The following is a 25,221-nucleotide window of genomic DNA, read 5'->3' as shown; positions in this document are numbered from 1 at the left end:
TTTGCCCAATTTTGAGGCCAAATGTAGCCCCGCAACCAAGTTTGCCGATTTTAGAATGCCAGAGTAAGCTGCCTAATTAGAAAAAAACGAATGTCAGGAGGTCATTTCGAAGTTTTTGGGGAAATTGCCTCACCATAGTTAGGTCACAAGTAGGTATGTTAATACAATGTTTTTTTTGAAGAAGAAGAACATCTGCCTCACAGTTCTGAGGTTCAGGGTTCAAATTCTCAGCTCCAACCATTCTCTATGGCATTTGTGTTCTCCCCATGCTTCTGTGGGTATTCTTCCTCCCAAATTTCCAAAATGCCTTAGGTGTGACTGGCCGAGGACTTTTTAACCAGTGTCCAGTTTACCCCTGACCTGGGTGATGTTGGTTTCAATTCGGGCTCAATCCCTGTGAAGAGGCTACACTACGACAGTAATGATTACTGATCTGTCAAAGATTTTTTGGGGGTGGGAGGGGGATACACAAACGTCAGTAAAAATGAACAATCAGGATTTAAAATGAACACTTTAGGATGAGGGGGGAAAAAAACATTTTCCAGCATTTATCAGGTAGAAGGTTTAAGGTCTTTACACTCAATTGGAGCAAACACATCCAAGCTTCATGCATCTGACACGAGTATTTAATTTATCTCTTTATTTATTCATTTGGTGCTACGCGCCATCTGTTCCCTTGTTGATCTGGACCACAGTCTTTCCTCGAGCATGACCCTTCTCCACCTTTGCAAAGGCCTGAGGAACCTGTGCAAAGCTGAAGGTTTCTTCGACAACCGCATGGATCTGCAAACGAAGCCAGCACAGGCAAAGTGAGTTGTGAAATCTGTAGACTAATCTGATGCCTTTTTTAAAAAAACAAATTAAACAGGCCTGCACTCTGTAAACATTAGCAACATATATTTCAAGTGTTACTGGAAATTACAATCATGCCAAATTATTGTAATGAGAAATTAATTACAGTTAGTCAAACATTTTCAATTGATGAATGGGTATCTGGGCTGCACGGCATCTACGTGGTTAAGTACGTCTACCCTAACTTGGTTTGAATCTCGACTCACACTTGCTTGCATGCTTCATCAGAACAAAGTCACACAACAAAAGTGAGGTCAGGATGTTGGCACACCTGTCCTGAATCTACCATTTCCCTTATTTCATCCAGTGCTGAACCGCTCGGTGCAAAGAATCCCCAACGGTAGTGGACCCCCTTAACAAGGTGCTGCAAAAGAACAGAATAAGTACATGAAAAGCAACTTTTAATTTGTGACAAAACATTTTCCTTCAGCAGGTTAGTCAAAAAACCGAAAGCTGATTGGTGTATGCTAGATGATGGTAAAATGACAACTGCCTCCCTGCTTTACTCCAAAAGGTATTTCCAAGCATTGATGAGTGTGCCAGGAGGCGTTCCGTGAGAAATGATTTAATTTCACTTCATTGGGTGACCTTTGCCGCACATAGCGAAAATCTGACAGTACTTGACGCCACACCTAAAAAAGGTTTACAATTGCCTGTGGATGCCACAAGATGGTGGCAAGGCACTACTTGTGTCAACATGAAAATTCTCCACTGACTTCAACCTAGTGCATTGGTACTAAGATGCCAAATGATGGCGCCAAAGTACTACTTTTCCTGCTTCGGACACGCGTTTTGAATTGAATTCATCATACTCTGTACTTCAATAATTCCTGAACAATATAAAAGGCACAGAGTAGAAACACAGAAACAGCAATCAAAAATTGTGTGTGTCTGTGTGTGGGTTCCTGCGCAGAGCTAAGAGCAAATGTTCAATCAAAGAATTCCTGGCTGTCGCCAGTGCAATAATGAGGATGTAGTTCTAGCTGCTGACATTCTAAGACTTCCTGTGTTGCTTTCCACTAATACCAGTCACCTGAGCTTTGAGTTGGATGCACTGGAGCAGCTTTCTGTTGTTATCCATGTATATGGATAACGCAAGACGGGCCTCCAGACAAGAGTGTGTACTTTTGATAGCAGGGTGCGGTCACCTACTCGCGACAAAAGAAATGAATTGATGTGTATGTGTCACGTAACATGTGCCCTTCAGGTACGCGGGAAAATAAGGACACTGGGAAAATGCTGCCGCTCATACGCGGAATAAGAAGCTGAGCAATATGGAGAGGACGTTTGATTGATCAAGCAGCCAATTTAAAAAGAATGTGATGGTGACGGCAAGTGAAATGACAGATGAAGGTAGGAGCAGTATGAAACAGACACTGTTGATACACACGAACTAAAAAAACATGCTAATGTGTGTGCTTTTGGAACGAGGCAATATCCAACTACACCTGTTCTCTGAATCGCTGCTTGAATCACATTCTTTTCATAACTGATCAACGATGGATTCGACTACTTCACACTAAATAGCAAGTATATTCAATTCAATGTGATATTTCAAACTGACGGTTCATTAAAGTGGCACCGTTGAAATTTAAAAAAAAAGAAAATCTAGTTAAACAGTACAATAGCTTAACAACTGCAAATTGACATCTATATTTTGTTTTGTAAATGTTGATAATATGCATAATGTCACGGTGCCGAACAATAACAATTATCAACCTTCCACTGCAAGGAAACCAATGGGAATTGACGGTGGCCGAATGTTGTGAGGTTTGCTGCCGCCATCTTGAAGTAGGTCGCAATACCGCGTTTCTACCTCGGGCACTCAAAGCATTTCACACTGTGACCTCATTCACCTACAGCGTTCGTGCGTGTGTTAATTAAATGCATCAACATGGGCAATGTACCAATGTGTCCATGCAGGACCGTAGTAAGGTTAAGCGGTTTAAGAATGTAGTCGATAGGTGTGTTGTTGGGGGGAGTTAACCACTCACCATGACGATGGTTGTCTATTCATGACATGGCGATGTGGTGTGTGGACTCCCAGCAATATGAATTGTGCCGGATCTTGTTTACAGAGGATTCATTTTTATTAATCCACAAAATGATGGTGGCAGCCATCGAAGACCTGCATTGCTAGCGAAATAGGACGCAGCCCGCGCTTCACTTCAATTGAGTGGAGCAGTGACGTGTGGGCTGTTCGTACATTTTTATAACAAGCTCTGGTATTATATCCACCAGTAATTTTGATATTATACATAAATGGCCACATGCTGTTCTAAAAACAAAACAAAACAATATAGCTCAACGTGTACGGTTCGTATTTCCTTGACAGCGCAGACGGAAGTGGATTTCTTTGGTGTGTGCTGTCTTGGTAGCAGCGGAAGCGTATGTCGCTCTCGCCCTCCACAAAATGATTGTTTTCGGCTGGTTTGAACAATGAAATCAACACCCATCTTGGAAGAAGGAATATGGTTGGCTGAACTGAGATTAACAAGCAACACAAGCATGGCGAGGTCACGTGACTGATATCGTCTTTATTTCGATATTAAGATTTTGAATGTTCATCTGTCAGTTTCAATAAGATACAGATAGAGCATCCAGCCCTTGCTACTATGAACACAAAGCCACTTGATATCATAAAGTGCGAACGTCATGGGCACAGATGCTGCTGTGGTAAAACTTTTGTCAAGTTGTCTGATTTGTATTATTTTTCTCTTGTGTGATGCTTCTCTATGTAATGTACTATCTGTTAATAAAAATAAATAAATATTTGTCAAGTTCGTTTATGTTTAAAGGGATCATCCGCGTTATGGAGAAGTGACTTTTTAAAACCGTAATTGGTTGTGTAGTAGCAGCTGTGTGTCTGGAGTGTCTGACCGTCCACCAGGGGTGAAAGTAAATATTTTATTTATTTACCTAGTTATGCGTATTTCAACCTAATTCTGAAAATGTTTGCAACATTTGATTTGGCGCGTTTCCATCTTCCCACCGAATGTTTCCGTCCGTGACATGACAAGCATGGCTGGGCCAAGATCCACAGCCACTTTGGATCCGAAGCAATGCGTTGTAAATGTAGGTTAGTGCTTCTAACTATTTAATGTGATATTCACATACGAGGAACGACCTTATTACTCATTCAAATAAGGCACAGCAAGGCAGTTTTAATCATATAGCACATTTCATACACAAGGCAACTCAATGTGCTTCACACAAAGACAACACCTACAAGCATTTACAAACACAGTTAAATCATACAAAGTAATTCAAATGTAAACATTGTTTTTAAGGAGATTTTGTTTTTTCCTACCTTGAGGGCCTTGCTGGCCACAGTGGCAGTCGTCTGCAGCATTCCATCAGCAATCCCGAGGGTGTCAGTGTTTTGGAAGAAGGGCGTAACTAGGGTGACGTACTTGGCGCCACTCCATGGCTTGAGCAGATTCAGCGCCCAGCGTTCTGTGCTGTCTCCGATGTTATCCAGGATCAGGTCAAACCTTCACGAGGCGGAGGAGGAGGAGCAGGAAAGGAGGAAAGAGAGGCATCAGTCAATTCACCAACACATCCAAGTTCCAAATCCAAAGTTCATGCCATACGAGGTCAGCAACAAAGCAAAGTGCATCAATCCGTCATCACCCAACACAAAAAAAGCTCAGTGATCGCAACGCAAACTGTTTTTGGTTTTTGTGTTTTCCACGTATGGCTGAGATGTGATTTTATTAGATAATTACTTTAGTTCTGAGTAGATTAGTGACAGACTACGCTGCCTACAGTTTATGTCCTCATCGTAGGAACGCAAGTGGTAAAATGGGCTGTCATTTATATCGTGCTTTTCTACCGTTGGTACTCAAAGCGCTTTACACTGTTTCCTCATTTTACACCTGCATGAAGGCGAAGGTTGAATACTGGAGAGTGCAAGTCAGGATGGGGCCAGTTTGCTGAGACCCCAAACTTCCCCTAAGTGGCCTCACCTTCTTGTAACCTAGGGACCTCAAGAGCAGATAAAAAGAGAGGTCTAGGGAGGGGCTGCTTTAGGACAGCTGAGAGAAATGTGCGCAGCCTTCTTCCTACTCTCCTCGCAAACAAAAACAACAAAGAGACCTCTCCTCTCTTCCTTTCTATAAATGCATATTTGTCAATTTATATTATAAACCTGACACAACCCTTATGTCGTTGCACAGTGAACAAAAGCAAGCGAAGCACGCGGCGCTATCCGATATTTCATGTTCGGTCCGAACCTAGCATAACAGTGCTAATCTATCTATCATTCGCTTTTCGAGAAGCAAAAGGTATTTTTACTTTTTTTGTTTTTACTCAGATTTTTGTGAAAACAAAAACAAAAAGGAGATTTTGTTTCAAGGCCACATTTCCCAGTTCAGTCAAGCCCTCCCGTACAACACGGAATGAAAGTTTCGTGCTTGTCCTCACTTGTCCAGGGCAGCGAGCGGCACCTCAACAGGCCCAGCCGTGTAGTCCGCCACGTGGTCCGCGCCGAGCCCCCTGACAAAATGCTCGGCATTCTGGGAGCATGTTACGGTCACATGGGCTCCCCATGCTTTCAGCATCTTAAACAATAATAAGTCTTAACATTTGATATTAGATTAAGCTATGGGTGAGACTTCATAGCAATCTTCCACTCAACCTGAATGGCAAATGTTCCCACTCCTCCAGACCCGCCAATGATCAAAACACTGTGACAAAGAAAACAGGGAATATGAGACTGTGTGTGTGTGTGTGTGTGTGTGTGTGTATTGGATGCATATTCCCTCACCGTTTCTTGGCACAGTTGTCTTTTGTGAGCCCGCCGGTGTTGACAAGCGCCGACCAGGCCGTGGTCGCCACGTAAGGGATGGCTGCAGCCTCCGTGTGGCTCAACGATTTTGGTTTGAGGGACACCTGAGTGTGCCAGTGCAAAGAAGTAAAAACGCACACGTTTAGCCTCCGTTGCATGATTCCTCCGAGTAAATTCCTCCGTTGCATGATTGTGACATGATTCTGACCTCATTGGCACTCAGCACAACAAACTCAGCCAAGCTTCCCCGCTTCCACGGTGGGATGGCAGCCCACACCTGTTGAGAGCACACAGTCTCTAACTTTATCTTTGACTTAATGGAAAAGTGGAGTGCCTTTTTAAGGAATCTGTTCAATGAACCCATTTTGTGATTTTTTTTTTTTGGCGGGGGGGGGGGGGGGCTCTATTTTCAAGAAAGAAAATATGATGCTCATAGAAATGTAAAAATGAATGCTTTTCATTGGAATATTTGCTTACCAGTGTCCTTGAATCAGTTTTTTTCCCTTGGGTATTTAAAATGAAAACCAATGTAAATTAAACAAAAATAAGAAATCAGGAATCTAAACATGTTTTAGGTTTTTAATTCAGATACAAATTGTAGTTCAAAGAATTAATTTTTAGGAATTGTGAGTCCGTTTATGTATGGTTCTCTCTTTCATCTTATTTAATAGCTCGATTTGAGTATAAATGTTTTGCAAACAGTGTTACATATGTGTAATGTTTGAGGCTAATAAAAATGTGTCACAATATTTTTACCTCATCCCTTTCTTGGAAGTACTTCACATCCAGGCCACACTCCATGATAACCCCAGACACGTCCCTCCCCAGGGTGAGCGGGAACTCATTGCCCCGTTGATTAATGTTCAGAGGGTCTCTCTTCATGGACATGGTTGCTGCGCCATAGCCACCTGGCATATTGCAAGACATCATTGTTGGACACAGTATTGGAGTTTATTATTCATTAAGCATTGTAGGCCAGTCGTTCAAAAATATCAGGGTCAAAATAATCTGGATTTGGAAATCCCATTTTTTGCTATTCAGGATCAAGTAATCCGTTTTACTTTTATGCCGGTTTTACCAAAGCAACATTGGATTGGATCACCCTAATACACCGTTTTCACGATTACCAAATCCGGATCAGTAGTGCTCTTACCAGGACAATATATCACAATGTGAGTTACCAGCAATGTCAAGAACAACAGGTAGAAGAGCCAACATGGGGTCACTTGTCTTATCTTTAAGTAGACCTTGAAATGTCATTTAAGTGCAGTAAAAATTATGTTTAACAGTCAGCCATATTGTTTTGATAATAGGCTCAGTGGAAAAACACAAAACGATATCTGAGTTTTCCCTTTGAACAGATAAAAAAAATAGGGAATGATGACAACAGAAAGAAAAAAATATATCACACCTTACACCTGCCTGTATTTTTGTGAACATTAGAATCTGGTGGTTTTTGGCCCACGACATATCACATTCCAAGAATCGGTCTGAGGGCCAAAAACTCCTACTTTTATCTGTTTGCAAATGTAGGGTGAGTAAGTAAAACGTCGTCCAAAGAACAATCGTGAAGGACAGTACAAATGCCTGAAAAATCTACTTTTGCAGAGTACCAGTAACTTTAAGTATTTCTAGTACTTCGTTACTTCTCACACCACTGTCTTGCATTTACTTACGGTTTGAATATTCAAGACTAGAAATGTCACTTGCCTCTCATGCTGACGTCAATGGGGTTAAGGCCTGCTGCAAACACTTTGACAATAACCTCATTGGGGTAGGTGATGACGGGGAAGCTGGCGTTTTTGGTAAACCGCAGAACATCATTGCCTCCATATTTATCAATGACCCATGCGGGCATGACACTTTTGCAGCTGCTGGAGGTCTTGAAAAATCTGGAAACGAATGTCCTTGAAATGTTCCGGTGAAATAACCGCCTACTGTTCACCACAGGTCGAGTAGCTGCCATCTCTGGGTAGTTAGATGATTATTACAAAATAGGACACCCTTTGCAGCCCTGTGGAAGGAAAGCGAGGGTTATACTTGCAACGCCATCATTGCGCTGACAGTTTCTTAAAGCACTTCTCCCTTGTTCCTGTACAGATATTTGTTCTTAATTGTCATATTGAAGAAATGTAAATATATTGTCCTTTCAAAACAACGTGCGTCTCCCAAAATAAATAAATTAAAAAAGTCTTCCTGAAATGAGTATGTGCTTTAACCAATCAGAGGCAAGCTTGCTCTAAGCGCAGACCAATGAAACAAGCCGTCCTTACGACACCCGGACTTTCCAAACAAACATGGCAGCCCTCCGATGCCGAACACCGTTGTGAAGGTTAACTGCGAAAAAATCCTGAGCGTATCGGAAATATGCTCAACCTGACTTTACGAGAGGTTAGGATGGCTTCATGTTTAAAATTTGCGGTTTTGTGGGTTAAATGTAACATTCTAGAACATTCTGTCTGTTAATCCTTTTCTGACTTCCGGGTTGAGTGAACGCTGGCGCGTTTTGGCTGCCGCTGCTCAACCCGTATTGTTTTGTGTTTTTTGTTATTGTAAAGTGTCCTTGGGTGTCTTGAAAGGCGCTTATAAATAAAATGTATTATTATTATTATTAATTAGGCTTGTGTGTGTGTTTGTGCCGAATATCGAATTTGATTTCTTTCGTCAAATGATTATTGACCAAATAACCAGCGAAAGCAGTACAGTAATACCTCCTATTAAATAAACCAACATTTGAAAAGGAGTGTTGTTCATGTTCAGTGTGTAACATTTATAATATAATTTTACCACAGAAATTTATCTAATACCGGATACAGAGTTTGAATGTACTTTTTAATTTTCCAGGTTTCCATTGCATTCAGAGAGAGAAAGATCTCCCCAACTGAGCTGTGTAGAAAATGCTTGAACCGCATCAAGAAGAACCAGCATCTAAATGCTTACATCACAGTGACGGAGGAATTGGCCTTGAAGCAGGCTCATGAAGCTGAGACCAGACTACTACGAGGTACATCCATCCATTATCTAATCCGCTTATCCTCACAAGGGTTGTGGGCGTGCCGGAACCGATCCCAGCCTTCTTCGGGCAGTAGGCAGGGTACACCCTGAATTGTTTGCCAGTCAGTCGGAGGGCACGCAAAGACGAACAACCATTTGCGCTCACAATTACACTTAGGGACAAATTAGAGTGTTGCATGAGCCTGCCATGCATGTTTTTGGAATCTGGGAGGAAACCGGAGTATCCAGAGAAAACCCACGCAGGAACTGGGAAAACATGCAAACTCCACACAGGAAGGCCGGAGCCGGAATTGAACCCTGCACCTCTGCACTCTGAGGCGGACCTGCTAACCAGTCAACACCATGCCGCCATGAAAGAACATGCTGCTGTTAAAGTGTAACATCTCTAGTCTATGTAGTCACAATTTTCATGATCTTCTATAGGTACCCCTAAGGGTCCTCTGGACGGAATCCCATTTGCACTCAAAGACAACTTTAGCACAAGTGACGTCAAGACCACATGTGCTTCGAGAATGCTGAAAGGTATGCGGAGACATGCACAGTGTGTGTTCATTTGATATAATTAACAAACCGTGGTGCTTCGATGCTCTTTGTTGCAGACTACACTCCACCATACAATGCCACAGTAGTCCAGAAGCTGTTTGACCAAGGTGCTGTTCTCCTTGGGAAGACCAACATGGACGAATTTGCTATGGGGTAAAAACATTGTTGGCAGTAGCAAACATGTCACACACCTAACATATATTTCCATTTTCTCAGTGATTCCCTCTTTGATTTACTAAAAAAAAAAAAAAAATTATGATCTGTAATTCCAGTTTGTGATGTCGACAGTTTGACTTTGAATAGTCATAATTCCAGTTGAAGATATCTTGAATTCACCCTGATTCAAGGTATTCACTTGTCCGTCTTAAATTAAATTTTAACTAGGCAACTTTAACTTGAAGATAACTGTACTGTGATTCAGTCACTAGTTTTAACTTGACAAAATTAAATGGAAGGGGGGTGAAAATACATATACAGTCAAACCTCGGTTTTCATCCATAATCCCTTCCAGGAGGCTGTTCGAAAACCGAAACCACGCTCTTTTTACAATAAAAATGTTTACTGAACACATCTGCTCACAATGGAAAGCAACACGAGGAAGCGTCACTTCCTCGTGTAAGGAAGGCGAGAGGAGTCAAATGGTGCATTCACGCGTGCTCAGTTCGTTCGAGAACCGAAATTTGTTCGTCATCCGAGGCATAAAAAAAACTCAAAAATTTTGGTCGAAAACCGAATTGGTCGAGAACCGAGACGTTTGAAAACCGAGGTTTGACTGTATGTTAGATATAATCATACAAATAAACTCTTCCTCATGTTGGGGAAAGAGTGGCCTTTCTCTTCCTCCGCGTGTTCGTTAATTTCGGAAGATGAGGATGTTGGTTCTCCAAATACAGGCTGGAGTAAATGAACAGTTCCTTCGAAGGGTTTAATTTATTTTCTGCAGTTTACGAATCAATTCGGGCTCCTAACGGTTCCAGATTTCAGTCAGGAAGCGTAAAAGAAACACATTCATGAGATTATATAGAGACAATATGATAATGAGAGGCGGGGAGGTACGCCTCTCATGCAAATCCCGGAAATAAAGAAAGTAACATTTCATCTGACCCGGTGTGGCTGGAAGAAGTTGGGAGTGGTGAGGTGAGACCAGACCACCACTACCCACCATTTGGTGTGATAGCAGGAACACAGGTACTTGAGATAACAGTTACTCTTTTGATGTTAAACATGTCCTATGGAGGGGGGATGAAATAAGAACCTATTTCTCAGCAAATCTTGTATACCTGAACTATTAAAATTTTTGCAGCATTTGTTCATAAGAAATAAACCTATGATCAATGTATATTGTTGTTGTTTGTGTTCTTATCATATGCAATTGAATAAGTTGACCATTTCAGAATTCGAAATTTGGGACTCTTGATTGCATGATGGGACTCATACTTTCCTGATCAGCGAGTCCCTGGGACTCGCAGGACTCAAACTGTAAAATTATCACTGAATATGGTCTGAGTTTCAGCTGTTGATCAGCGTTTTGCTCCTTTGTCTTCCAGTTCGGGCAGTACTGATGGTGCATTTGGACCAGTGAGGAACCCGTGGAGCTATGCTACTCCCTACTGTGAGAGGACAGGAGCGGCACCAGACTGTGACTGGGTTATCTCCGGAGGAAGTTCAGGAGGAAGCGCAGCAGCTGTCGCCTCCCTGACCAGTTACCTGTGAGGCGTCACCTGGTTCAATCTCCAAAATGTTCCAAAGTGAACGAGAATGACATTGTCATATTGTCTTCATGGCAGCGCTTTAGGGTCGGACACGGGTGGTTCCACCCGTAACCCAGGCGCACTGTGTGGCGTTGTGGCTTTGAAGCCAACATATGGACTGCTGTCGAGACATGGCCTCATACCGCTGGTCAACTCCTGTGATGTTCCAGGCATTTTGGCACGAAGTGCCAGCGACGCAGCCATTATTTTAGGTAGGTTATTATGAGGTCATATATCATTAGGTCATATGTTTTTTGAGACGTAACAGACCTCATGAGTTGCTAAACAGGGATGTAATATTTTACAGCTTAATTCATGAGGACGAGAGTTTTGTTTTGATCTGAATATAGGGTGTAGCAAATGGGCTGTGTGAACAAGTCTATTATTTGTAATGGATAATGGCATGACTGATTCAGAATGTGTATCATAATTTTATTATAAGTACAAGTATCCCGAATTCTTCTTTCACTCTACCAATGCTGAGGATCAATTGCTGCCAAATTCTTCCAACTGAATGTTTTCTAAAATTTGAAAAATCATTGTTGTGCAGTAAGAGTTGTCTCACTGTTGGCGAGCTCAGGAATTTGTCTGCTGTGGCATGTCGATACACCCATTGACGATGAATTGATTAATATAAGGATTTTTTTTTCTGATGATGCTGAGGTTAACATGTTAGTAAATGCTTTTGATTCCAAAATATATAAATTTTTAAGTCTTAAACGGCGGGTGTGGGGTATTTTTCTTGCCCTACACACTGGATGTAGAGCTTTTTCTTTTTTTTTTTAATTTGAATTTTTTGCAAATTGAGGAAGTCATCAAAAAAAAATTGACTTTTTAGAAATGCTGGAACTAGTTTACAAATAAGCATAATTTATGAGTTCCTGTCCTATTTTTCCTAGTAGTTCCCAAAACATTGTTGATGGGCCAGAGGCGAGTATGGATTTTGTTACCATGACTGACTTGTAGACTTTTCTTTGTGACTAGAGGCCTCATGGTTTGCTTCGCCAGTGTGTGTGTTTCGGCGAGACACATTTTAATCATTAGGTAGATAGCAGAAGATTGACATGGTTGTTTAATTTCACACATGATGGGTGGGGTAGGCACTCCAGAGACCAATCATTTGTATACACACAATTAAAAAGTCAATTTTCCAAAAAAACAGTATGTTCCCTTTGTTACCACATGTGGTTCATTGTCCTCCACAAGGCATCTCGAAATGAAATGTAGGCAGGTTATTCATTTGTTGTCTTGTAAACACTGCAAGTGTTGAAATGTAACCGGGAAATCTTATCTGAGATCTTGTTTGCACATTAATTAGGTATTCTCCAAGGCATTGACACAAAAGACTCCACAACGGTTCCTGCACCTCCATCGCCAACAGAGCTGCCTGAAAATTTCGACGTCAAGAACCTCTGCATAGGCATCCCAAAGGTTCATTTATTCTTATATTTTCGTAGGACACTCATTGAAAGATTTGCAAACTAAACATTTTAACACCAAACATTTATTGTAGTAAGCTCTATTTTGTTCCACTATTGATGCACCTGGATAATCACATATCATGTGATGTTACATGATTGGACTGTATTTTACTTTTGTCTTCTATTTTACCGATACTTCTTTGATTTGCTTCCAGTACCGGTAATCTTTTGCCATCCATTTCATTTCCAGTTATAAAATAATTGCTTTCCTTATAAAGGACAATCCTATAACACGTACATACCGCACACAAGACAGCATTACATTCTTAAAAGTTCATCACAAGTATGAGCGGTTGTTCCCATGGCAACCTGCCTACCAGGAGTTCTACGCCCCTGGACTGTCCGAGGAGACCGCTGCACAGTGGAGTCGGGTCGCCGACATGTTTGAGAAATCGGGTGCTCGTGTGGAGCAAGTGTCCCTCCCCCACAGCCACTATTCCAGTGCGTGTTACCACGTCCTGTGCTGTGCTGAGGTGGCGTCGAACATGGCGTGCTTCGATGGCCTCCAGTATGGTAAGAACCAACAAGAGGTGCTTTCATATACCACATGCATTGGGGTTGCACAGGAAACTGTGTTTTGAGTTGGTACTCGTAGAAAAAGCTCGAGGGAAACTCCCCTGCTGCCTCACTTAGATAGACATGCAGTATTGAAGTCTGAAGATGATAATGATGATGATGATAAACATGATAATACTCCATTGCTCAGGCCATCGAAGCGAAGTGGACAGTTCCACAGAGGCCATGTATGCCACCACACGACACGAGGGGTTCAATGACGTTGTGAGAGGAAGGATATTATCTGGAAACTACTTCCTGCTCAAACAGTAAGGGAACTTTTTTTTCCCCTCATGAGACAAATAGATATATAGGATGGAATACAGTTTAAATGAGATCATTATAAAGGAGGCAGGAGTGGGGCAGACTAAGCATAAAAATGCTCAGGCTCATTTTTATTAATGTATTTATTATATATGCCCCAGTCCACCCCGAGCATTGTCAGTTGCTTTTTTGGGAAAGTACAGTAGTTGCTTTCAGGGTTCAGAGAAAGTTGCTACGATAGCGACAATAAGCCTCAGTCACGAACATCGTGTATGCACAAATTTATGCTTCGATCGGGCAATGCACAATTGAGGCGCATATCTGTGATTCATGGATCCAGTATTTTGGATTATTTTTTATTCTCCCCCCCCCACCCCACAAATAAAAACTGTTCCCGGGTGTTAAAAACACACCAAGGAACAACAATTATCAACACATTTCACCAACTACTCCTTTTGTCTTGCTGAAATCAGCCCTTTGAAAACGGCAGCCCCTGCCTCATCCAAATGAGCCTGCCCTCCTTTGAACATGAAATGGTTATTCAACACACTCAATCAATTGAATTTAGATTGCAGTCATTTTGGCAATATTTTTCAGTGATTCCTCGAACATATTTTCTGTTTCTTCTCCGGCATCATAACCTTTTCCTCCCACCTTGTCAGAAACTACGAGCACTACTTTGTGAAGGCCCAGAGGGTTCGTCGGCTGATTGCAGACGACTTCAACCGTGTGTTCAGCTCGGGCATTCACATGCTGCTGACACCCACCACTCTCTCAGACGGTGCACGTTACGCCGACTTCACACAAGAAGACAATCGAACACGTAGCGCGCAGGAGGACATCTTAACCGTTCCCGCCAACATGGCAGGTACATAACGAGTTGATAAAGGATGTTAAATGTTCCATATCAAATCAAAAATGGAGCAAAGTTTTTGGATGGGCCTCTAGCTCAAAGCCACAAAGGTACGAAACAAATTGCTTCACGCCCTAAAATCAGCAATTGATTGACAATAGTTGTCACAGGCACAACCACCATGCTTTCAGGGAAAAAAAGAGTAATGTGATGGTCATCAAAACGTCACAGTCATTCTCGTGTGTGACTAGAAGGGCTGCACGATATTTGAAAAACATGTGATTATGGGTGTTGAGTAATCATATTATTGTGATATTTAACATGCACGTAAAGCAATGGCATATTTTTTTCCAGAGTTTTTCAACTCTCGTTTTTCCTCACTGCAGGTCTCCCCGCTGTTTCTGTGCCGGTGACCTTATCCAGAAGAGGCCTTCCCATTGGCTTACAACTAATCGGCCCCGCCTTCCTTGACAAGAAGCTGCTGAGTGTTGCCCAGTGGATCGAACAAAGGGTTGGGTTTCCCTCCATCAGTGACTTTGAGGAATCTAGCATAAGGCAGAGTTCCAGTTACAATAATAGTTTTGCCCAGGGGCAGAGATGAATAGATGTAGTAGTTGAAGGTTGAAAGTTGTAATTAACTTAAAGAAAAAACCTTCAAAGCCATTTATACATTTCCTGTAAAGAGGAACAGCCAGCCACAGAAATCTGGTTTTTGGCTCTGAGCCCTTTCATGCACCCTGTAACCTGATAACATGACAAGCTGTCCACTGTAGTAACCGCTGTCCCTGAAAGGGTTAAAGTATGTTATTTGTCTTTGTATTGGACAAAGCTGAAGCGAATCAAACAAATCAGTTCTAAACAACTTCATGGAATGCTGGTCACAGAGGTACAAGCTTCAGAAACTGTCATGCACCCTCATAAATGAAATCACTATTGTCTTTTATTTCATCTTTCAAGCGATAAATTACCATACAAAAGTCCGAAGGAGACTTGTAGATAAAATCGTGAGATGCGATGCAAAACCTTTTACCTGTAAAATATACGGCAACTTTTGAAATCATGAATGAGAGAGAAGCATTTTTTTGAGAATCGTGTATTTTCCATAGAAACTGTCCGGGCAGCCATGTTTTATGCCACTTGCCATTATTAGGGTTATGCTGCAACCTATCCTAATTTGACATTGGATGAAAGGAGGAGTACAAGCTAAACTGGTCACCTGTCAATCACAGGGCACATCTCAGCAAACAAGCATTCAAAGCTGTGGACCTTTTAAAGTCTTAAATTAACATTAAATGCATTTTTCAGGAAGGCTGGAGCAAAGATTTGAAACCTCTCTATTTTGTGGCAGGCACCCTAACCTCTATTTCAAATTTCAACGTGTATCTGTTGATGATTAATTTTCAGTTTGACTGTACATAGTAAAAATCACTCACCACTGGACCGACTGGAGCACTGATTCTCAACATTTGGATCAGGAGGCAAAAATTGGGTGGAAGAACCATTTGGAGTTGAGGCCATCAACAATTGGCTACCTTGCTGTTTTCGAGAGCATGGGGATGGAAAAAATTTTTTTTTGCTTAGTTGAAGTTCTATAGAATTGAACTGAATGACCAAGTGAGACGTGAGAAGCTTTGCATTCAAGTGCCGAGAGAGCACAAATGAAACTGACGCAGCCATCAGAGCTGGAAAGGTGCTCAGAGAAGAGTTTATAGAAACTCAAATAAACTGCTCTCTGTTGACTTCAGCTCCATATAACCCTCCCCTGATCTATTGCTAATTGGCCCAACTATGCTTACTGGTACAGTATAATTCACATTCAAAATAAAATGTACCTGTGTGAAAGTCTTGGTACTGCCTTTTGTTGATCATTGACTTCATACGGCATCCGCTTATTCAAACATTGCCAGTGAACATTTATTTCTACTTATTTAAAAGAGCCTGCCTCATTCTTTCATAATTAAAACCGTACCTCTCCAAGTACTCAAATCCTAGCTCACAGTTGCTACATTTAGCTTGCTGGCTAACTTTAGGTAACTCCCACTGAGAGTAACACAATTTATGTACTGAATTTCAAAGTCACTTTTATTTTTATTTATTTATTAATTTTTTTGCTGCGGCCAGATTGTTCCACTTTTTAGGGCAGTGTTGTCTTTCGTCCTCAGATAAATTCTGAAGGGGAAAGAGCAGTTTTGATCATTAGCACCACTGTGCCAGGGACACATAGATTCAAGCAATTTTAGGGGGCACCTGCCTAATCTAATGAAACATGATCTACCGTAAGAACTGTCCGGATCAAAAGGTCTACCTTTAAAAATATTAGTTTTGAGGTTCATTTGTAATGTATGATGTTCATGTATCTTTCGGGATGTCAAAGGTGCACACTGCAAAAGTGAAGGATGTGTGTGTGTATAAATAGCGTTAAGTTGTCATTTCCAAAAACTGAGGTAAAGTGACAGCTTCCTGAGTGACAAATAAGTCACATTGCATGCAGCATCAAAAGCAGGTCATGCAAAACGTTATCTGCAGCAAACTCGCAGCAGGGCCACAAAGTGTACAGATGGCAGCCAAATGATTGGCCACTCTGCTTAAATGCGACCACATTTTGTGGAAATGTTTTTGCTGCCTTATCTCATATCTGGGGTATGTGGAATAAGATAAGTACCTCAAACAAAGTTGACATGCCCACTGAAGCATCATGTCAGGGAGTCATTCAATACAAGGTGCTGTTACCTGCTCACTGATTTGTCGCTGGTGTTGAATAGCTCAAGAAATACAAATAGTGCTCACATTTACTCGAGTGTGAAGGGAAAAACAAATAGTGGAGGTTAAGCAACAAATTTATTGAAGGTCATCCTTGTCCTGTTGAGGGTTGTGAGAAACTGGGGTCTATCCCAGCTAATATCAGACAAAAGGCATGATTACACCCTGGATTTGTCTTCACTGACAGAGCTTTATTTAATTCACGCATGTGGAAAATACACTTGACTCTCAGCAACTTAATTCATTGTGCATGTATAGTTTAAAGAGGTTACACATTGCAATGCCATCCAATTTGGGTGGGGAGTGGTAATCCTAATCCGCAACAAGTGCATAGAGATTCCATTAGTTGATAGGGTCCTAGTGACATGTAAAAAAAGTGTACTATTAATTGTAAAAAAATTATGGATGAAAACCGAGTTTTGACTGTATGAGGATCCCACTTGAGAGTGACAATGAGTGGGGTCAGAGGTCACAGATGGTGCACTTGACTTGTACAACCTGTGTTGTGGTTCATGTTTCATGGCTTCTAGGTCAGGGCTCTTAAGTTCTAAAATACCAACAACACCCAACCACGCTGATACTGATATGATGGAACAAAAACAGGCATTCTTCATACTGGCGAGTATAGAAAATTAAACGGTATACATGAACATGGCGTTTAGTGATTCAATGCTGTGAGACATAATTGTCGGTAGAGTAAGAGTTTTCTTACAATTAACTATGTTGTGCATCAATCTCGATCTTATGATCGACTCTACCGTTGAGATGAGCTGTGGTTTGCACGCAATGCAAGCCAAACTCAGTTCGTGGGAAGAACATCGTTTCCTGAAAATTGTCAGTTGCTGTTAGTTTCATGTTGGGTAAACCACAATTCAGAGAAATGAAGAGGTGTAACAGAGGTCTGAATGCATTGATGAGTTCGATTGACAATTTTACAATTTAAAAAAAACTGTTAAGTGTGTGGTATGAGATTGCTTTGTGAGATAAAATTCATATTGTAAACCAATTCACTCAATCCAGAGTGTCAATGTACCGGTATATCTACAAATTTAATGTCGGATTTGGTGCGCTTTTAGTTTTGATGTCTAAATCTCAAGCCATTCACCTTCCTGAACCCAAACCTGTCGTGTTTGCTTTCCTCCCCCACTTTGTCACCACACCCCAGCTCAGATTTCCTTCAGTTTCAGGGAATGTGTGCATTGGCGGCAAAGGGAAGTGGAAGAGAGCTTTGAGTGGTCACACTCTGTTAGTCGACTAAAACACAAGTCTTGTCCCCATCACCTGACCACCCTCCGCCTGCATCCAAGAGTTGCTACCGAGCTGCAGGAATGTGACCACAGCAAGTTCCAAAAGTCGGTGTTCTTGACTTAAGATATGAAAAAGCCAAAGGAGAAACTTGTATGCGTAGTAGCGGCAGGAAGTAAAAGGAAGAAATGAGAGATGGGTGCTATGTGGCACACATCCCAATGAAGTCTGTTTTTCAGAAGATAAGATGAGCTGGACAATGCCGCCATTGTCCTAAACTGGGGTTGGAAGGCAATTCCCACACAAAACCAAATCAATGTGGAGTCCAGTGAATTCCATGCATCACTCTTGGAAAGAGCCCCTTTGTCCAAGCGGCAGGTAGAGGCTGGACTGGTCAGTGTATAAATTATTCACCTGCGAAAATCAATTATTGAGCCTCCGTTGTGTTTTATCGCCATTTGTTTATAGCTGGTTGACTTTGTCACGATAGCGACCTCGGGCCTTTTCATTTAATGTTTACCAATTAGCAAAGTTGTGCAAAACGGAGGGGCTGTATTCATGAAGTAATTGTTAGCATTCATGCTACTTTGACACTAGTTGTACCAAAGGGGTCACCATGACAATTGAGTGCAGTTCGAAAAGTGCCTCAATTGAGCGGCTCCCCTTATTCCATCAAAATACACCAAGGATAAATCGCAACATATCAATTTGTCACACTCTGGCTTTGGACATGCTGTTTTCAGCCAAGCAACTTCAGTGCTTTGACTTTCCTCAAATCTCAACACCGCCTATCATTTTAACCATTTGAGTTTAGTTAGCCGAATTTCTACTGCTCGTTGCATTTTCTGGCAGTCTGACATTACATCTGGTTTGGGGGGAAGAATGCAGTGGAGGTGTGTGCCACGTTGACCATCTTGATGACACCACGCATAAGTCATTGGTCTCCCTTTTAAAAAACACATTTTAACCCTGCTTGTGGTAAAGTGAGCCATGCGAAAAAGACTTTTTGAAATCCTTAAATTACCCAATCCGTCACCATCTAATTAGCACAGTGTCACTGGACTGAGTAAAGAGCTTCAATTTAAATCTTGATACCAGAGCTGTCTAAGTCCAGGAAAGCACAGGATTAAGTAACTGCATGACCAATTGAGCTCAATTTTACAGTACCGTATTTTCCGCACTAAAAGGCGCACTGGATTATGAGGCTCACCTTCAATGGCCTATTTTTCAATTTTTTTCATATATTGGACGCACTGATTATAAGGCGCAATCTACAATGCATCCACTAGATAGAGCTATGCTTCTGTTCGACTCAAGAGGCGTTCATAACCGCCTCCAAAAAAATGTAAATTAACTATTACAGTACTTAGATTGAACTGCGAAAATTGAAAATGCAGAAAAACAGAAAATCAAGCGAGGATATCACAAAATAAATTCTATAGCCCCCACTTGGCATTTCCTTGAGCGTAACTCCAACAGAATGATCAGATGTTAAATGTTGGGGACTGGACTGTCTCAGATGTTTTTTCCTTTGTGTATTCAGAAATGAAATCATAAATTCTGTCGGGGGGGGGGGAGAATTTATTTTGTGATTTCCTCGCTTCATTATTTTCCATCCTCTCCGTGAGCCGTCACCTTACCGTGGTGGAGGGGTTTGTGTGTCCCAATGATCCTAGGAGCTAAGTTGTCTGGGGCTTTATGCCCCTGGCAGGGTCACCCATGGCAAACAGGTTCTAGGTGAGGGACCAGACAAAGCACGGCTCCAAGACCCCTTATGATGAGTAAAATTAAAGGATCTCAGTTTCCCTTGCCCGGACGCGGGTCACCGGGGCCCCCCTCTGGAGCCAGGCCTGGAGGTGGGGCTCGTTGGCGAGCGCCTGGTGGCCGGGCCTACACCCATGGGGCCCGGCCGGGCTCAGCCCGAAGAGGCAACGTGGGTCCCCCTTCTCATGGTCTCACCACCCGTGGGAGGGGTCAAAGGGGTCGGGTGCAATGCGAGCTGGGCGGCAGCCAAAGGCGGGGACCCTGGCGGTCCGATCCTCGGCTACAGAAGCTAGCTCTTGGGACATGGAATGTCACCTCTCTGGCAGGGAAGGAGCCCGAGCTGGTGTGTGAGGTAGAGAAGTTCCGACTGGATATAGTCGGACTTGCCTCCACACACAGCCTGGGTTCTGGTACTAGTTCTCTCGAGAGGGGTTGGACTCTCTTCCACTCTGGAGTTGCTCATGGTGAGAGGCGCAGAGCAGGTGTGGGCATACTCATTGCCCCCCGGCTCAGTGCCTGTACATTGGGGTTCACACCGGTAGACGAGAGGGTTGCTTCCCTCCGCCTTCGGGTGGGGGGACGGGTCCTGACTGTTGTTTGTGCATATGCACCAAACGGCAGCTCAGCATACCCACCCTTTTTGGAGTCCTTGGAGGGTGTGCTGGAGAGTACTCCTGCTGGGGACTCCCTTGTTCTGCTGGGGGACTTCAATGCTCACGTGGGCAATGACAGTGAGACCTGGAGGGGCGTGATTGGGAGGAACGGCCCCCCCGATCAGAACTCGAGTGGTGTTTTGTTATTGGACTTCTGTGCTCGCCACGGATTGTCCATAACGAACACCTTGTTCAAACATAAGGGTGTCCATATGTGCACTTGGCACCAGGACACCCTAGGCCGTAGTTCGATGATCGACCTTGTGGTTATATCATCGGATTTGCGGCCGCATGTTTTGGACACTCGGGTGAAGAGAGGGGCGGAGCTGTCAACTGATCACCACCTGGTGGTGAGTAGGCTCCGATGGTGGGGGAAGATGCCGGTCCGTCCTGGCAGACCCAAACGTATTGTGAGGGTTTGTTGGGAGCGTCTGGCGGAATCCCCTGTCAGAAGGAGTTTCAACTCCCACCTCCGACAGAGCTTTTCCCATGTTCCGGGGGAGACGGGGGACATTGAGTCCGAGTGGACCATGTTCCGTGCCTCTATTGTTGAGGCGGCCAATCTGAGTTGTGGCCGTAAGGTGGTTGGTGCCTGTCGTGGCGGCAACCCTCGTACTCGCTGGTGGACACCAGCAGTAAGGGATGCCGTCAAGCTGAAGAAGGAGTCCTATCGAGCCTTTATGGCCTGTGGGACCCCAGAGGCAGCTGACGGGTATCGACTGGCCAAGCGGAACGCAGCTTCGGTGGTCGCCGAGGCAAAAACCCGAGCGTGGGAAGAGTTCGGTGAGGCCATGGAAGCCGACTTCCGGACGGCTTCGAGGAAATTCTGGTCCACCATCCGACGTCTCAGGAGGGGGAAGCAGTGCACCACTAACACTGTGTACAGTGGGGATGGGGCACTGCTGACTTCGAGTCGGGACGTTGTGAACCGGTGGGCAGAGTACTTCGAAGACCTCCTCAACCCCACCAACACGTCTTCCTTGGAGGAAGCAGAGTCTGAGGACCCTGAGGTGGGCTCTCCTATCTCTGTGGTTGAAGTCACCAATGTGGTTAAAAAGCTCCTCGGTGGCAGGGCCCCAGGGGTGGATGAGATCCGCCCGGAGTTCCTCAAGGCTCTGGATGTTGTGGGGCTGTCCTGGTTGACACGCCTCTGCAACATCGCGTGGTCAACGGGGAGAGTGCCTCTGGATTGGCAGACCGGGGTGGTAGTCCCTCTTTTTAAAAGGGGGGACCGGAGGGTGTGTTCCAACTACAGAGGGATCACACTCCTCAGCCTCCCTGGTAAGGTCTATTCAGGGGTGCTGGAGAGGAGGGTCCGTCAGGAAGTCGAGCCTCAGATTGAGGAGGAGCAGTGTGGTTTTCGTCCCGGCCGTGGAACAGTGGACCAGCTCTACACCCTTAGCAGGGTCCTCGAGGGTATGTGGGAATTCGCCCAACCAGTCTACATGTGTTTTGTGGACTTGGAGAAGGCGTTTGACCGTGTCCCTCGGGGAGTTCTGTGGGGGGTGCTTCGTGGGTATGGGGTACCGAACCCCCTGATACGGGCTATTCGGTCACTATACCACCGATGTCAGAGTTTGGTTCGCATTGCCGGCAGTAAGTCGGAATCGTTTCCAGTGAGGGTAGGACTCCGCCAAGGCTGCCCTTTGTCGCCGATTCTGTTCATAATCTTTATGGACAGAATTTCTAGGCGCAGCCGAAGCGTTGAGGGCGTCCGTTTTGGTGGCCTCAGTATTGCATCCCTGCTTTTTGCAGATGATGTGGTGCTGTTGGCTCCTTCAAACGGGGCTCTCCAACGCTCACTGGAGCGTTTCGCAGCTGAGTGTGAAGCGGTTGGGATGAAAATCAGCACCTCCAAATCTGAAACCATGGTCCTCAGTCGGAAAAGGGTGGAGTGCCCCCTCCGGGTCGGGGGAGAGATCTTGCCCCAAGTGGAGGAGTTTAAGTATCTTGGGGTCTTGTTCACGAGTGAGGGCAGGAGGGAGCGAGAGATCGACAGGCGGATCGGTGCAGCGTCTGCTGTGATGCGGACGTTGTATCGGTCTGTCGTGGTGAAGAAGGAGCTGAGCCAAAGGGCGAAGCTCTCAATTTACCGGTCGATCTACGTTCCAACCCTCATCTATGGTCACGAGCTATGGGTCGTGACCGAAAGAACGAGATCCCGGATACAAGCGGCCGAAATGAGTTTTCTCCGCAGGGTGTCCGGGCTCTCCCTTAGAGATAAGGTGAGAAGCTCGGTCATCCGGGAGGGGCTCAGAGTCGAGCCGCTTCTCCTCCACATCGAGAGGAGCCAGATGAGGTGGCTTGGGCATCTGATTCGGATGCCTCCTGAACGCCTCCCTGGTGAGGTGTTCCGGGCATGTCCCACCGGGAGGAGACCCCGAGGAAGACCCAGGACACGCTGGAGTGACTATGTCACCCAGCTGGCCTGGGAACGCCTCGGGATCCCCCGGGGAGAGCTGGAAGAAGTAGCTAGGGAGAGGGAAGTCTGGGCTTCCCTGCTAAAGCTGTTGCCCCCGCGACCCGGCCCCGGATAAGCGGTAGAAGATGGATGGATGGATGGATTATTTTCCATTTTCATAGTTTCATTGAAGGAAACGTTAATTTGTTTTTCGGAGGCGGTCACGAACGCCTCTCGATTCGAACGGAAGAAGAGAAGGCACGGACAAGGACAAAGATGGACCAGTGTTTGTTGAGAATGAAAACCCATTAATGAGAGTTAAAGAAAAACAAAAAAAACACCACAGCTCTTTTTTCAGAGCGTCAACAAAAACATTGAATGAAGCAGCGACGCCGTTCACTGAACCAACAGCAAGTTATAACATTGCAAGCATGTCTCCAGCAAAGCGCCATCTTGGGGTCGACATATTACCGAAATCATTTCACCTTGTGTATGGTCATTTCGGCGATACACAAGGCGCACCAGATTTTAAGAAAACTGAAGACTTTTGGGTGTGCCCTAGAGTGTGGAAGATCCGTTACATGTCACAAAACCCAAGTAAACATTTAAAAATTCAGCCAAAGTCACCAAGTAGAATGTTTATTGAATTTACAAAATATTTCAAGACCTAAAAAGCACTGCGTTATATTTTCAAAAGTACAAAGTTTAATTGGCATCCTTTTACATTTAAAAAATATATAGAAAAAAAAAAGGGACACACACTCACTGGACATTTCAGACAAAGACGTTGCCAAATATTAGACAGCACACAGTGCGTTACTTCCTGGTGATAGTCCAGTCCATGAAAGACTTTGACGACTTGACAAAGAGCTTCTGCAGCACATTCAGACCATCAAACTCCAGGTGTCTCATCTTTGGACAAACCAAGTGGCAAGGCCATTGAACTCTTCATGTCCAGTGAAGGGGCTCTTAGCGCACACATCAGCACCATGCATTGTAGAACAGAGGGACAAAGGCGAGGGCCAGGGTCAGCAAATTGGAGGGGTTGATCCTGGAGCATGCATTCATGACAGTCGTGTTGGCTGGGGCTGGGCTCATGGTGGATGCAGCCAAAGTTGTCGCCGTCGTCGCAGTGTTAACGACCACCTGCAATAGAAACAGGCAAATAAGTTTCGGCTGCTAATAAACACCAGTAAGTCACAATGTTCCTCTACGAAGAGCTGGCATCATTGAGGAATTAATAAGGTTTTTTTTTTTTAAATCACACAAACCAACAAAGAATTTCTAAACCAAATGAGGAACACGAAGGTTTCTCTGCATGTATCTGAAGATTTGTCTACAGAGATTAATTTTGTTGCCGTTTCAAAATGTTGACATAACTTTATATGAATCATCAGTGCCAGCCATTTAAAAAAATAAAAATTTGTTTAAAATAAATGGGCACCCAGTATTAATCGTGCTTTTAGTCAGACAAATAAGTGTCGTAAGCACCACCTCCACTGAAATAGTCTTCCATTCAGGAATTAGGCAAGTTTAGCCTCAGGCGAACCAGAAAAACACCTGAATGGTTCTCAAAGGACAGCTTGGGTGGGGGGTATGCAGTTTAGCGTTTCATTATTTTGAGCGCACATCTCCGAGAAGCAGACAAAATGTCTTTGTTCCCCAACTTAAACTAATTTAACACTCCCGTCCGTCAACGCCAAAAGCCTAGTTAACCACAAATGAACGCAACGGGCGTCCGCTTGTGAGAAACAAAGCCACTCTGAGTTGAGTTAAAAATGTGTTCAACTTGAAATTAAAAAAAATAAAACTTTTCAACTTACTTGGGCTGAAAGCGCAAGAACCACGAGGAAAACCCCAACGGTAACACACAGCTTCATCTTGTTGGGAGCGAAAAGAACCTTGAGCGTCCAAGAGGCAATGAAGGTAGATAAGTGGCAAGATGATTCCAATTGCAAGCCCAGCCCATATTTATACCCCAGAAGACGTCACGCAGCGACGCGCCGACGTGTGCTGTGCGTTCACGTGTTGTCAGAAGCGTTCTGCCGATTTGAATGATAATGTTTTATTTTTAATTTGTATTTTTTTATATGAAAGAGAGAATGAACCTCACGTGAAATCGTTGTTTTGATATGTAGCACACCTTTCTGATCGTCTAAAGCGACACGCATGTAAAGCAGGTGAATAGTTCAGTAAATAACAATGAATATGAAAGTTGCTAATAGTGCCCTCGACCGGATGGTGGTGACATTCTTTGCGCGACTATTTATTTTGACCACACAGCTTTTCCGTACT

The 25,221-nt window shown here is 43.8% G+C and overlaps 2 protein-coding genes and 1 long non-coding RNA gene across 3 annotated transcripts; 1 reads left to right on the top strand and 2 right to left on the bottom strand.

Annotated features, from left to right (window-relative positions):
• Positions 1-625: 625 nt before the first annotated feature.
• On the bottom strand, positions 626-7,824 carry rtn4ip1 (reticulon 4 interacting protein 1). Its single transcript, XM_086127291.1, has 9 exons — positions 7,352-7,824; positions 6,398-6,549; positions 5,850-5,918; positions 5,621-5,745; positions 5,492-5,540; positions 5,278-5,414; positions 4,163-4,346; positions 1,124-1,216; positions 626-783 (listed from the first exon to the last, which is right to left on the bottom strand). The coding sequence occupies exons 1-9, from the start codon at positions 7,605-7,607 to the stop codon at positions 658-660; spliced, it is 1,191 nt and encodes a 396-aa protein (XP_085983417.1). The 5' UTR covers positions 7,608-7,824; the 3' UTR covers positions 626-657.
• A 95-nt stretch (positions 7,825-7,919) lies between these two features.
• Positions 7,920-15,948, top strand: qrsl1 (glutaminyl-tRNA amidotransferase subunit QRSL1). Its single transcript, XM_086127290.1, has 11 exons — positions 7,920-8,032; positions 8,486-8,645; positions 9,080-9,178; positions 9,256-9,352; positions 10,747-10,908; positions 10,987-11,162; positions 12,269-12,381; positions 12,752-12,944; positions 13,138-13,255; positions 13,913-14,118; positions 14,490-15,948. Exons 1-11 carry the CDS (start codon positions 8,009-8,011, stop codon positions 14,702-14,704), a joined length of 1,563 nt encoding a protein of 520 aa, XP_085983416.1. The 5' UTR covers positions 7,920-8,008; the 3' UTR covers positions 14,705-15,948.
• Positions 15,949-23,549: 7,601 nt separating this feature from the next.
• Positions 23,550-24,888, bottom strand: LOC147196019 (uncharacterized). Its single transcript, XR_015102698.1, has 2 exons — positions 24,750-24,888; positions 23,550-24,072 (listed from the first exon to the last, which is right to left on the bottom strand). It is a non-coding gene; the product is annotated as an uncharacterized LOC147196019 (long non-coding RNA).
• Between the last annotated feature and the right edge of the window lie 333 nt (positions 24,889-25,221).

The sequence above is a fragment of the Hippocampus guttulatus genome, chromosome 13 (assembly GCF_054856545.1).
Source record: "Hippocampus guttulatus isolate MCC_2025c chromosome 13, RoL_Hgut_1.0, whole genome shotgun sequence".
Lineage (NCBI taxonomy): Eukaryota > Metazoa > Chordata > Actinopteri > Syngnathiformes > Syngnathidae > Hippocampus > Hippocampus guttulatus.
The sequence above is the reverse complement of the archived record's forward strand: the minus strand, read 5'-3'. Positions and strand labels throughout refer to the sequence as shown.

Bases quoted from the DNA above. Each gene is read 5' to 3' on its own strand.
- rtn4ip1 (XM_086127291.1), bottom strand. From the start codon at position 7,607: ATGGCAGCTACTCGACCTGTGGTGAACAGTAGGCGGTTATTTCACCGG. The intron at 5,746-5,849 runs GTCAGAATCATG...TGGCACACTCAG, and splicing joins TTGTGCTGAGTGCCAATGAG to GTGTCCCTCAAACCAAAATC. The intron at 4,347-5,277 runs GTGAGGACAAGC...CGCCTCGTGAAG, and splicing joins CCGCTCGCTGCCCTGGACAA to GTTTGACCTGATCCTGGATA.
- qrsl1 (XM_086127290.1), top strand. From the start codon at position 8,009: ATGCTCAACCTGACTTTACGAGAG. The intron at 9,353-10,746 runs GTAAAAACATTG...TTTGTCTTCCAG, and splicing joins ATGGACGAATTTGCTATGGG to TTCGGGCAGTACTGATGGTG. The intron at 13,256-13,912 runs GTAAGGGAACTT...CCACCTTGTCAG, and splicing joins AACTACTTCCTGCTCAAACA to AAACTACGAGCACTACTTTG.